A 12,157-nucleotide genomic window follows, 5' to 3' on the forward strand; every position below is an offset into this window, starting at 1 on the left:
GTCTGGAAGTCTATTGACCACCGCCTGGAAGTCTTATTGCTGCTAGCGCAACATACTTTAGCTTATTCTGAAGAGATCGGCCACCAGGAGTCTTAGATTTGCTAGCTTAGATTTGACAAAAGAACACAGCTCAGCGAGCGAGCGAGAGAAATAGCTGAGCTCAGAACATAACCCAGAGAGACACGGAGGTCAGAGCACAGATATAAAAAGCTAGATACCTCCTCCGCCGCTGCAGTTCATTGGCGCGACTGGTCAAACAGGACTGGCGGAAGTGTGGAAGTGTGGAACTGTGGAAGGCACTCTGCCCCCTGCAGTGGGAAAGAGGGAGTCCCGCCAGTCCAGCGCCAGTCCCGCATCTGATTGGCCTACCGAGCGTCCCATTCTGTCACGCCCAAGGAAGCGTCCTTCAGAATTCTGGAAGCTTGCCAGTCCTCTTTGACCAAAGCCCTCTGTCGGAGGAGGCGTCTACCTTTAAATGTCTAAGGGTCAGAGACCACAACAAAAACACTGTTGCCGTACAATCTTTCAGATGAATGCCACGGGTGTCTTAAATGTTTCGTCTCCATCTCACGTCTCTCTGTGGCTGTGCTGGGCTCAGCTGTACTGGCGGCTCGGCACTCGGTGCCGCGCTGTGAGCTTGTATATATGTGCTATTTTTCAATAGCTAAAGTATAAAATAATTAAGGCCCCTCCCTCCACCTTGGGCCCTAGTATTGTGACGCCCCTGCACACACACACACACACACACACACACACACACACACACACACACACACACACACACACACACACACACACACGAGAGAACTGCTCACCTTGCCGTCTGTGATGTACTTGCAGTTGATCTTGAGGAACTTCTCTGTAAGGGCCTCTTCCTCCTCGGAGGTGGATGACACCACTCTGGACTGGCGCAGGGCCGAGAACACTGGAGGATGAGCAGCTTCTGGTCTGGACGGTCCATCTGAGTCCTGGAGAAGCCAAGACCATTGCAAGAGAAGAACAAAGTCTTTATATTAGTGTACCGAGCAAGAGGTTCTCAAACTTTGACATTTGAAGTGGTTCCATGTGTACACTGTCAAAGTTACAGACTTGTAAGGGTCAATTTAAACCCCCATAAAGGAACATAGAAAGTTCCTGAAATACACTTTGAGAACCACTGTATTAGTGTACCGCTAGAGTGATGTGTCCATTCTGAAATGTATCCATGTAGATTTGTTTTTTAAGTTTAACCAGTGAAGTTTCTGCCTTATTGGTATTTTTTGTGCCTTATGTCTAATCTCACGCACGTACCTGCCGACATGTAGACCAATGTGTTTCCACTTTCACACCTTTTGTTTAACATCGTGTGCATACTGTATCTGTTGGTCTGCCTTTTTTAGTCTGACGTTAAGTCCAGTAAGTCCCGTGAGGATTGGAGGGGAAAACTAAACTGGGGTGGGGGGGTTTGTCAATCGAGTGGGCTATGCAAACGGTATAGTTATCTTCATTTCTTTCCCTTTGCCATAGTTCTTTAATGATTTTTCTCCCTGCTCTCCCTCTCCCCCCTCCTTTTTGTGTGCTGTATCACTGATAACTGTATCCATATTCTACTCTATTCTAGTTCCAACTCCTGGTTTCAAACATGGAAAGTAAGCACCAGTATAGTGAAATCTAAGCAGAAAATCCAAATCTTGGTTCAGTTGATAAAACACAGGCTCCGTTCATCAAACTAATGTGTACATCTCTAATTATGGACTCTACAAACAAATATCTTCTGCACTAGGGGACAATCAGGTCAAAAGAGGCATGTGGGAAGAGAAATGGGTTGGCGAATTTCAAGCTTAAATGAATGTGCATCCTCCGTTTAGATTAATCATGGTAATTACTGAAAAATATTCTTGTGAAACTGAAGCATTAATCATTATGTTCTATCACAACTTGATGCCAGTTAGCATTATTTAAATACTCTGACATGCTCGAGAATAATTCTTATTCTTTTTCACATCACATATTTTAATAGAAGCTGTTCTGTAAGTGTAAGATTTAAGTGTATGTTTGGCTGTCTTTATTTATAAATAACGTATCAAGCGAACATGCAAACAAAGTGCTTTACAAAATACTGAAGAAATAAAAACAAAAAACAACATGTATAAAATAGTATGTGCCATGTGAGAAAAAAGGGAATATATTATTTAGCTGAATGACCTCAGGTCATTCAGAGCCGAAGAGACATGATAGCAAAGGCACAGTCACCCTTTGTCTTCAGCCTCAACTTTGTGACAATCAGCAGGTTCTTGCCTGAGGATCACAGGCTGCATACAGGCTTGTAAGGGGTTCATAATTCAACAATCTAATTAGGGGTAAGGCTATGAAGTGCCTTAAAAGTCATCACTAAAATCCTAGACAGCGTAGGGATAAGTTCATTATGCTTTTCCATCCACAATCTGCAGCATGATGTTGCAGTGCATCTCCGCAGTACAACCAGCCTGGAATTTAAATCTTGTTTAAACTACGTTATTGCCTGTGAATGTTGACAGATCCTGTATAAAGCCCTTATGTTGCCATGTCTACTCAAATGTGAGTATGCAATCTGCCACAGATGGTATGCCTGCTTGGCTGCAAGCACAAGGCGTAGAGGGCTGGGTGGCGTTTCCACCAGCAGCCTGTTGCATGGAGAATGACTTCTCTCAGAGTAAATGTCTGCAGAGCTGATTGTTTGAAAGGCATTGCCTTAGTGACTGACCAACTATAGCAACTGACGGACTGACTGACTGACTGACTTCTATGTTCCATTTTGCAGTCATTCCTGAAGTCAGGTGTCAGGTCCTGGAGCTGCCCTACACAGGGAACGACCTCAGCATGGTCATCTTTCTTCCCCTTAAGACGAACGGCCTTGAGAAGCTAGAAAAGGAGCTAACATATGAAAAGTTTGTGGACTGGACCAATCCAGGCATGATGGATAAGAGGACGATGTCCCTGGGCCTGCCTTGTTTCAAGTTGGAGGAGACATATGACATGAAAGACATCTTGATCAAGATGGGCATGGAGGATGCCTTTGATGAAGAACAGAGTGACTTCTCCGGCATTTCTCCAGCCAACAGCCTGTTTCTCTCCAAGGTGGTGCACAAGGCCTTTGTGGAAGTGAACGAGGAGGGCACTGAGGCAGCTGCCACCATAGATCCCCTTAAAACCGAGTTGTGCTGTACGGGACCACACCCTCTCTTCTTCATTGCTGACCATCCCTTCCTCTTCTTCATCCGACACAACCCCACCATGAGCATCCTTTTTGCAGGCCGATACTGCTCCCCTCCTTAACTCATTCTGAGCCCAGGACATTAACGGATTAGGGGGTCCAGAGTGCCCCCTCCCGGCCCCATTAACGGCCGCTGTCTTATTTTGAAGGCCAGAAGTCTAGACCGGAAGTACTTCCGGTCTGACGTCATCGGATCGTGCGCCGGAACCGATGCGTGTCCACGTGGAGTTGTGTAATGGCCGACCGGGAGCTTTTATAACTGTGTAAAATAAGCGAGCATCTGCCTCCATCCTAGCTTCTAAAGTGTAGTTTTGAGATAATGGACATTAAAGATGAGATCGGCCGTCCACCTCAATGTTATGGGATGACTATTGTGTGCTCGTGGAGCCGTGATGATGACAAATCAGCGCGGATTTCGTCTCCGGAGCGTCGGCCATTGTACTAGGTATTTTTACTCGCCGTTACAGTAATATATTACTTTTCCCGCGACATCGCGTGGATGGCGCTATAGATACTCTATTACTTTTCCCGCGACATCGCGGGGTTGGCTTTTAATGAGTTAAGTTGGATCTCAGCTTAAAGGGGAAGACCACCCATTTTCAATATTGAGATATGTCATTAATATACCTTAGAGGACTTGTGTGGAAATAAAGAAAAGGTTCCCCCTCTTCTGTGTTGCCTAGAACTGGAAGATTGATTTTGGGGTTTGTATTGCAAAGTACAACTTGATGACATCACACATTGTACTTTACAATACAAACCCCAAAATCAAACCTGGAACACCCTCAATGACCACTGGTGGTCCCCGGACCACTATTTGAAGCACCAGCTATGATCAGATCGTAGGCTATTTTCCCTCAACCTATTGAGAGATACTTTTTTTTGTATCATAATGAATGATTGTGTGTGTGTGTGTGTGTGTGTGTGTGTGTGTGTGTGTGTGTGTGTGTGTGTGTGTGTGTGTGTGTGTGTGTGTGTGTGTGTGTGTGTTTGTGTTAGAAAGGGAGAGGACCCGTCGTTCTCATCTATTTGCAATAACTTTGGTTGTTGGTTAAAATATATTAATTATTTATTTATTTATATTTGGTCGGCAAAGCCCAATGGGACCTTCTGCCATCCAACGTTGGGTCGGGACATATAGTTTGAGAACCTTTCCATGGAGGCTGGAGCCTTGTTTTGTGAGCATCGCATTTTGCACTCATTCAATCAACTGCGTAGGAAAAAAAATAACAAATTAAAATGTTTTAGCCTAATTGCTAAAGTAAGTGCGTCAGGTCGCACTTACTATCAAAACCTCCGCCGCCTGTCTGTAAGTCAGTCAGTCGGTCACGTCACGTCACGTCACGTCACGTCACGTCACGTCACGTCACGTCACGTCACGTCACGTCACGTCACACTTTTGTCCTGCTCATATCTCCGCAACCGTTGCCCCGATCCATGCCAAATTTTGCACACACACACACTCCTTGCCTGACAAACCACAACCTCAATCAATTCTCACATGGCCCTCTTCTAGCGCCACCATGAGGCCGCTTCTTGCAAAACACATTTTTGGACACTGCTCCTACAATTTTTGCCCTAAAATCATGCAAATCGGTACACAGTATGTCTACGCTCATCTCATCAACATGGATTTGTCGCATTTAGCGCCACCTTCAGGCCGATTTTTTAAAACACATTTTGGACACTACTCCTACAGATTTGGCCCTAAAATCACTTAAATCGCTGCACTGTATGTCTACACTCATGTCATCAACATGGATCTGTCCCATATAGCGCCACCATCAGGCCGTTTTTTTCAAACACATTTTTGAACACTGCTCCTACAATTCTTTTTTTTAAACAATATATTTATTGAGTTTTCTTTTTTTTTTCAACAAACATATTTTTTTTACAAACATAAAACAAAAACAATCTCGTAACAAAACCACAACACAATATAAAGAAAAACAACAACAACACAGAAAAAAACGATAATACCACAATTTAATATTTTCTTTTGACATACATACCAACAACACCAGATGCCACAAGGCCGTATAATTGGCTGCAGAGGGAAAACGTCTACCCCACTCCCGGTTCCTCCATCAAATGCGAAAGATCGTTGCCCTTGACATAATGAATACTATTCCTCCATATTTTCTCAAATAACTCTTGTTTGTTTTTGAGAGTGTATGTGATTCTTTCCAAGGGAAGGCACAAAGATAGTTCCCTAAACCACTGAGCGATGCTGGGTTTCCCTGTCTTTTTCCATGAAAGGGCGATAACCCTTTTGGCTTGTAGGAACCCAAGGTCCAGAAATGTTATTTCGCAATTCTTTATCTTATGGCCAATCGGGTAAAGGCCTAATAGGAAGAGTTTTGGGTCTAGCTCAATATTAATAAGTAGTATCCGTTGTAACTCCTTTCTAACCTCCTCCCAAAACTCCTTTATTTTGGGACATGTCCACAAACAATGGAACAGAGTGACTTTATCATCGTTACATCTGGTACAAGTGTCTGGGATATTAGGATAAAATGTGTTTATTTTTTCTGGCGTGATGTACACCCTCATCAGCCAATTATATTGTAGCAATTTTAAACGAGTATTACTAGTCTGTGCCTGAGCCTCCTCACAGGCTGTGATAAACTCATCCATTGTTAGTTCCCCTTGTAAATCAGAGTTCCAGCCTCAGGCATCAAATCTAGATTCAGATGTTTCGGGCGAGAAGTCCACCAGGAGAGTATAAAATCCAGATATGATGCCCCGTTCAAAAGGATTCCTAATGAGAGCTCTTTCTATTATCGACAGAGTTGGAAAATTTTAAACAGGTGTGTTCTAGGAATATTAAATTTGCAAATTGCCTCATTCCCCCAAATGGGCTGTTGCCCTAATATCACGCACATCGGTACACTTGCTCTACACTCATGTCATCACCATGGATCTGTCTCATTTAGCGCCACCTTCAGGCCGATTTTTTAAAACACATTTTTGGACACTGCTCCAACAGATTTTGCCCTAAAATCACGCAAATCGCTACACAGTATGTCTGCACTCATGTCATCAACAGGGATCTGTCCAATATAGCGCCACCATCAGACCGATTTTTTTCAAACACATTTTTGGACACTGCTCCTACACATTTTGGCCTAAAATCACGTTGTGACCTTACGGTCGCTTATCTCCCGATTAGAGAGTCTTACTGGTATTAATATCAGTGTCAGATTCCATGTCAGTGCTGCTGCTGCTACTGCTGCTGCTACTGCTATAAGTGTCCCTGTCCATCTTCGAAGTTTGAACAAGTGAGAGGAGAAAGATTAAAAAAACTCTTGATTTTATTCCTCTTGAGGAATAAAAAGATTCCCCCCCGAGATCGCCAAGAGGCCAGAGTCGCCAGACGTCGGTCTCGTTTGTAATGCTATCAGATATTTCACTTGGCACAGCGGGATATACCGGGCCCGAATTCAAGACAGAGGATCGCTGTCGTTTGAAATGATCACCGATCAACCCCCGGCCACGAGTTCTGATCTTATGCAATATCGGATTTCGTCTGGGTGGGCCTTTAAAGGACTAAAAACATGGGTCAAATGAAAATGTCTACATAGTTATTCTAGAAAAGGGGAACAGGGGTGTACCTGCTGTTAGATATGATTGTCACCAATAAATCCTTCACATTGCCAGAGGAAAAACACTGACACACCAACATCAGACATCTTACTTGTTACCACTTGAATGTGAATCAGAGAGAGCACTCTGCTAGGCAGCTTTGGGCAAAGTGAGCCAGTTTCACTGCCCTCAAATTAGAGGCCATAGTGTGAAAGAGGCGAGAGCGTTTAAAAAAGGACAAAGATGAAAAAGGAGGACAAAGCGAGAAAGGAAGCAGAGGAGTGAGGAGGAGTGGCAGGGTGTTATAGACGCCGAGAGCGAGCGGAAAACCTGTGAAGAGGCAGAACGCAGAACAACTGGCTGCTGTGCTCCTGCCCCACGCCCCCACACGTCCCAGTGCAGTCAGCAAACAGCCTGCAGCTACTGACCCACACCAACACAATCAGCCTAGCCACTGGAGGGGGGGGGGTCTGTTACAGCCAAAACAAACCTCTCTGACAAGATGAGAAATGTCTAAAAATGCTAAATGTAAATCCACGCAACAAAGTTCCTCACTCAGCACCGAGAGACCTGAGGCAAACCTCTGGAAATGTCACTTTAGAAATTGTGCGCTGGGGCAGACCGTAGATATATTTGGCAAAAAGAAATGTTTGCTTCTACTGTAAATAGTTTAGGATCTGAGAGTTGTTCTAATCTAGACAAACACTGTCCGATTTTAACTTCAGTTACCATCACACCCACTTCAGCTTCAACAGCTACTGTAACGAATTGTATACTGTAAATGCAAATGAACAAGGGAGGCCAATTTTACCCTGATTTAAAAAAAGAATAGATTACGGACAGGCCTGTTCATATTACATTTTTCAAAGTGTGCCCGATAGGCACAGACCAAGCAATGTAGAGTGAGTGATACTAGGCTGCACTCAACCTACTGTCAATGTTTAGGCATTCTCTTGAGACAGAGTCTGTACGTGTAGCAGGGGTCTTCAACATTTTCAGGCCAAGGACCCCTTAGTTGAGAGATAGATGAAGCAGGGACCCCCACAACTTTTCATCGATTCCAGATAGTTTCATCGTTTGACAGCAAAATCATCAGTGTATTTTGGATTCATGTCAATTTGTGTTTTCAGATATTTAACCACTTGAGCCGTCAATACTTAATAAACTTGACATTTCACTCTGTACTTGGTCTGCTCTTATTCCCCTCTACACCAAACCTCTTTGCCGAAAATAGCGATCTACAAGGTCACAATGCCTCTCGCTGCGAGGCGTTGTGACTTGTGACCTTGTGGATCTGCTATTTTTGGCTACAGTTCTCAGAATATGGACGCTAGGGTTCAGGTGGTTAATATAAAAATGTTTCTATCACATAACGATTTGGAGGACCTGTTGAAGACCCTTGTGCTAAACCATTCCGTCCTTGTCCCTTTTATGTCCATAATGGACATACTGTGTCAGTTTCATGTGGTCTAAGATGTCAGACATCTATGATGTCAGTCATCTCCATATTTTGGAAAAGTTACATTTTTAATAGTGTCTATCTCTCCATACTGTATATGGAGCTGACTATCATCACCTGGATGTCCATATATGAAGATCACAACACTGACCTCATCAAACCCTTGATAGCCAGCTTTGATTTTTCGGACACATACAACAATTCACCCTTTGTCAAGTCCCGCCCATTGTCCTGCCCCTCTCCACACCCATTGGTTGCTGTGTCTTGGTGGGACATTCAGTGGGACATTCCATCCACTGCCATGTTAATTCAGTTGCTTCATATTGTTATTCTGTGGGCTCAATTCTAATTTCAAACTTTGTTTCAGTCAATTGGAGCTGCTCAGTGGCAGCATAGTGAATCAGCATGTTTTTAAATGTTTTTATTTCTCCAAAAATTATGTTTTGGCTAATTCAACATAAAAAAGGCGGAACCAGGGCGGGACAAGGCAGATAGAGCCTGCTGGTTGGTCAGTCAGGGACCAACCAGGAGGCTAACAAAGGGTGAATTGCTGTGAGAAGTCAAAACTGAATAAAAGTCAGATAATCGAAGGCAAGGAATGAGAAAAGTCACACTGAAGCAGCATCATGCATTTTAAGATGAACTATATTGTCACATCATGACATCACAACGAATACTGTCATTGCAAAGTAGAAAGCAAACCGTGTTTGTGTGCGTGTGTGTGTGTGTGTGTGTGTGTGTGTGTGTGTGTGTGTAAGGGAGAGAGAGAGAGAGAGAGAGAGAGAGAGAGAGAGAGAGAGAGTGAGAGAGAGAGAGAGAGAGAGAGAGAGAGAGAGAGAGAGAGAGAGAGAGAAGCAGGCAGGCAGGCAGACAGACAAGACAAGACAAGACAAGACATAATGGGGGAGCATATGGTGTGTTCAAACGTTTAAGAATAAATAATTTTGATTATCAGTCTCCTGAATGTACAGTGCCTCAGCCAGGTGAATGAGTTAGTGATTTTATTGCTCAAAAACACACTGATGATGGCAAACCTTTCATTTTACAACTGTATATCTGCATGCGGGCCATGTCATGATGTAATGTTTATGACCCCACTCCCTCTTCAAAACCTGTTCCAGTGCCGCTGAATCACACCACCATGTCTCACTTCTTATGTGCTGGTCAGCCTCTATAATCAAATGACTCATCTCAAGTACTCTGGTCCTTTCTGCTGTAAAGGTGCAAGCTTACAGTGAGTTGTGACAGAGCAGTGGTTCTCAACCTTTTCAGGCCGGGACCCCCAAAATAATCATATATTAACTGGAGACCCCCCCCCCCCCCACCCTGACTAGCAAGAGTTGAGGGATTACATTTTGTATAACACGGTTCTATTGTGAAAATAGCAGAGCTACATGCTCTAAAGCATTACTAATGCTTTAGAGCAAGGTGCAAGATTACAGTGAGGTGTGATAGAGGATGATCAGGATCCTCAAAAAGCTCAAACAATGTAGCGCTGAGAAGAGAATGCCCGATTGCACATGCATGCGACGCGTGCGCACACACACACACACACACACACACACACACACACACACACACACACACACACACACACACACACACACACACACACACACACACACACACACACACACACACACACACACACACACACACACACACACACACACACACACACACACACACAAAAGTCTAAGCGGCACATCATTAAGGCTTACACACAAAAACACACACCTGGGTCAAAATAAGCAGCTGGGAGTCAAAACATGTCTTCTCTCATAAACAAGAATTACAAGCATAGTCTCATCTTCCCTGTCATCAAATGTGGAACACCTGAGAAAAGGGTGTTGTGTGTTCAACTAAATCACACCTGTCATATAGTGACCTACAATGCTTTACAACTGAAAACATCCCTCTGGCACTGCCTTGCTGCCTATCAGCTTAGTGTTACTGTTCATTTGCCGTACCAACATTAGTAAATATTGGCCATCATAATTTCTCAAAGTATATTGATGAAAAGATGCAAATAAATAATGTAGGAATTCAAGCGGTTGACATTATAGGTAAGAATAATTGCTGGTTAATGGCACTGTCTGAGAGTAAAAGCAGTTAATGGTGGTAAAAATGAGGGATAGCAAGCCAAAATGTATTATATAGTGGGCGTCATTGTTTAACATGATTAGACATGGGGGCCTAATTATTCATAACCTGACAGTCTGTTCTTTTCTATTACAGCTTTTGTGCTTTTGTTTGGCTTGAAGCCTGAAAGGAGCCCACAGTTAAAGCATCCCAAATAAAATTCACTCCGACAAAATACTCAATACAGAAAACAGCACACATCCGCAGAAAGAAACAAATGCGAAAGCAGGGGGAGTCAGATAATTACAATGTTAACTAGAAGTAGTGCTCTTCCGAGCACAGGTGTCCACCTGGTGACGCTAAAATAGGCCAAAGTGAAAAGATTGCCATCTCTTCATGCTGCATTCATTATTTGAAGCATTTTGTTCTAAAAATGTGTTTTGCAAAAGTTGACCTACTGGTGGCGCTATAACAGGCCAATGTGAAAAGGGAGGTATTTGTTCTTTGACCTAGTGGGCACATTTTACACAAATTCCACACTGTGTTCATGATTTGAGGCATTTTGTTCAAAACAGACCAATCCTGCAAACTTTGGAAAGCAATCTTAGCCAATCAAGATGGAATATGAAAAAGCAAAGATATCCGCCTTGATTGCATGACTATAGAGATCATGTGTATAAAAAATGGGTTTTATGTAAGTCGGACTCCTGGTGGCGCTATAACGCAAATTTGAGAAATGCAGGGCAGAGGGTTTGTTTAGCCTCTAGTCTAGGGAGTGTGCATACAACGTTTTACAGAGATCGGTGGAGTTATAAACAAACACAAATCAGGTGACATGTTTTCTTCAGCATAGTCGGAATGTGTGTGCAAAATCTTAGGGAAATTGCACTCTGTGTTCATGATTTGAGGCATTTTGTTAAAATTTTGGACGGACGGACAGACAGACAGGGTGCAAAACATAGTCTCCCCATGCCTTTTGGCTGGTGGAGACAATTAATCTAGTTCCAGCCTGTGAATCGCTAGCCAGTGTAGCCACAAACATTTACTTTTTTTATTAATTGTGGCGAGGTCTGCTAATGCTGTTGAGATATTATATTTCAAAACAACAATGGCGCCCTGGTGGCAGAAAAGTTGTGCCTTGCATGCAAGCATGCCATTATCCCCCACAGTGGTGTAAGATGTACTGAGTATGTTTTACTTAAGTAAAGCAGCAATATCATCATATACAAATACTCGGTTGCAAATTCTAAATGTTTGAGTGAAAGAAAAAAAACTATTGGCTATCAAAATATATTTCAGTACCAAAGTAAATGTACTAACATTGTTTTCGATCTTACTTGGAACGCACTCAGACATTTTCCATCACTGATCACATTAGTAGTGAAACACCAGTCTCCTTTTCTCATCCGTCAACTGGCTTACACAAAAATAAAACAGTATATGACTTGTGTTTGTTCTGCACAAACCTCCAAGGCACAGCGCTATTGTTGATTGAAGTGGTGTTGGGAGATTGGTACAGGATAACACCAGACCCGAGTAAACTCTGCTGACAAGGCCAGGAGTTTACTGTGCCCCGGTCTGACCTATGACATGACATCCGCTTTTCAATTACACACAGGAAAAGCTGAAAGGAACAATAATGGCGGTGCTTCAAGCACTGCTGTGCGATACGTTGCCACTACTGATAAACATGGGTAATTACGTACAGTAGTTGTCAGGGTTCTTGACCATTTCCCCAAAAGAATTACAGCCTTTTTCCAAAAAATATTTTATTTTTCTAAGACAAATGTGTTTGGATT

At 43.2% G+C, this 12,157-nt stretch overlaps 1 protein-coding gene across 4 annotated transcripts in view; it reads right to left on the reverse strand.

Annotated features, from left to right (window-relative positions):
* oxr1a (oxidation resistance 1a) overlaps positions 1 to 12,157 on the reverse strand; it is a 97,516-nt gene that overhangs the window by 29,676 nt on the left and 55,683 nt on the right. For 3 of the 4 annotated variants that reach the window (XM_080752688.1, XM_080752689.1, XM_080752687.1), the window contains exon 5: positions 816 to 968. In XM_080752688.1, the coding sequence (XP_080608814.1) occupies positions 816 to 968 (153 nt within the window). Of the gene's footprint in view, positions 1 to 815; positions 969 to 5,244; positions 5,431 to 12,157 lie in introns of those variants that run through there. The other variant, XM_080752690.1, reaches the window with a different exon arrangement.

This window comes from Nannobrachium achirus (genome assembly GCF_963921795.1).
Source record: "Nannobrachium achirus genome assembly, chromosome: 2".
In the NCBI taxonomy this organism is placed as follows: Eukaryota; Metazoa; Chordata; class Actinopteri; order Myctophiformes; family Myctophidae; genus Nannobrachium; species Nannobrachium achirus.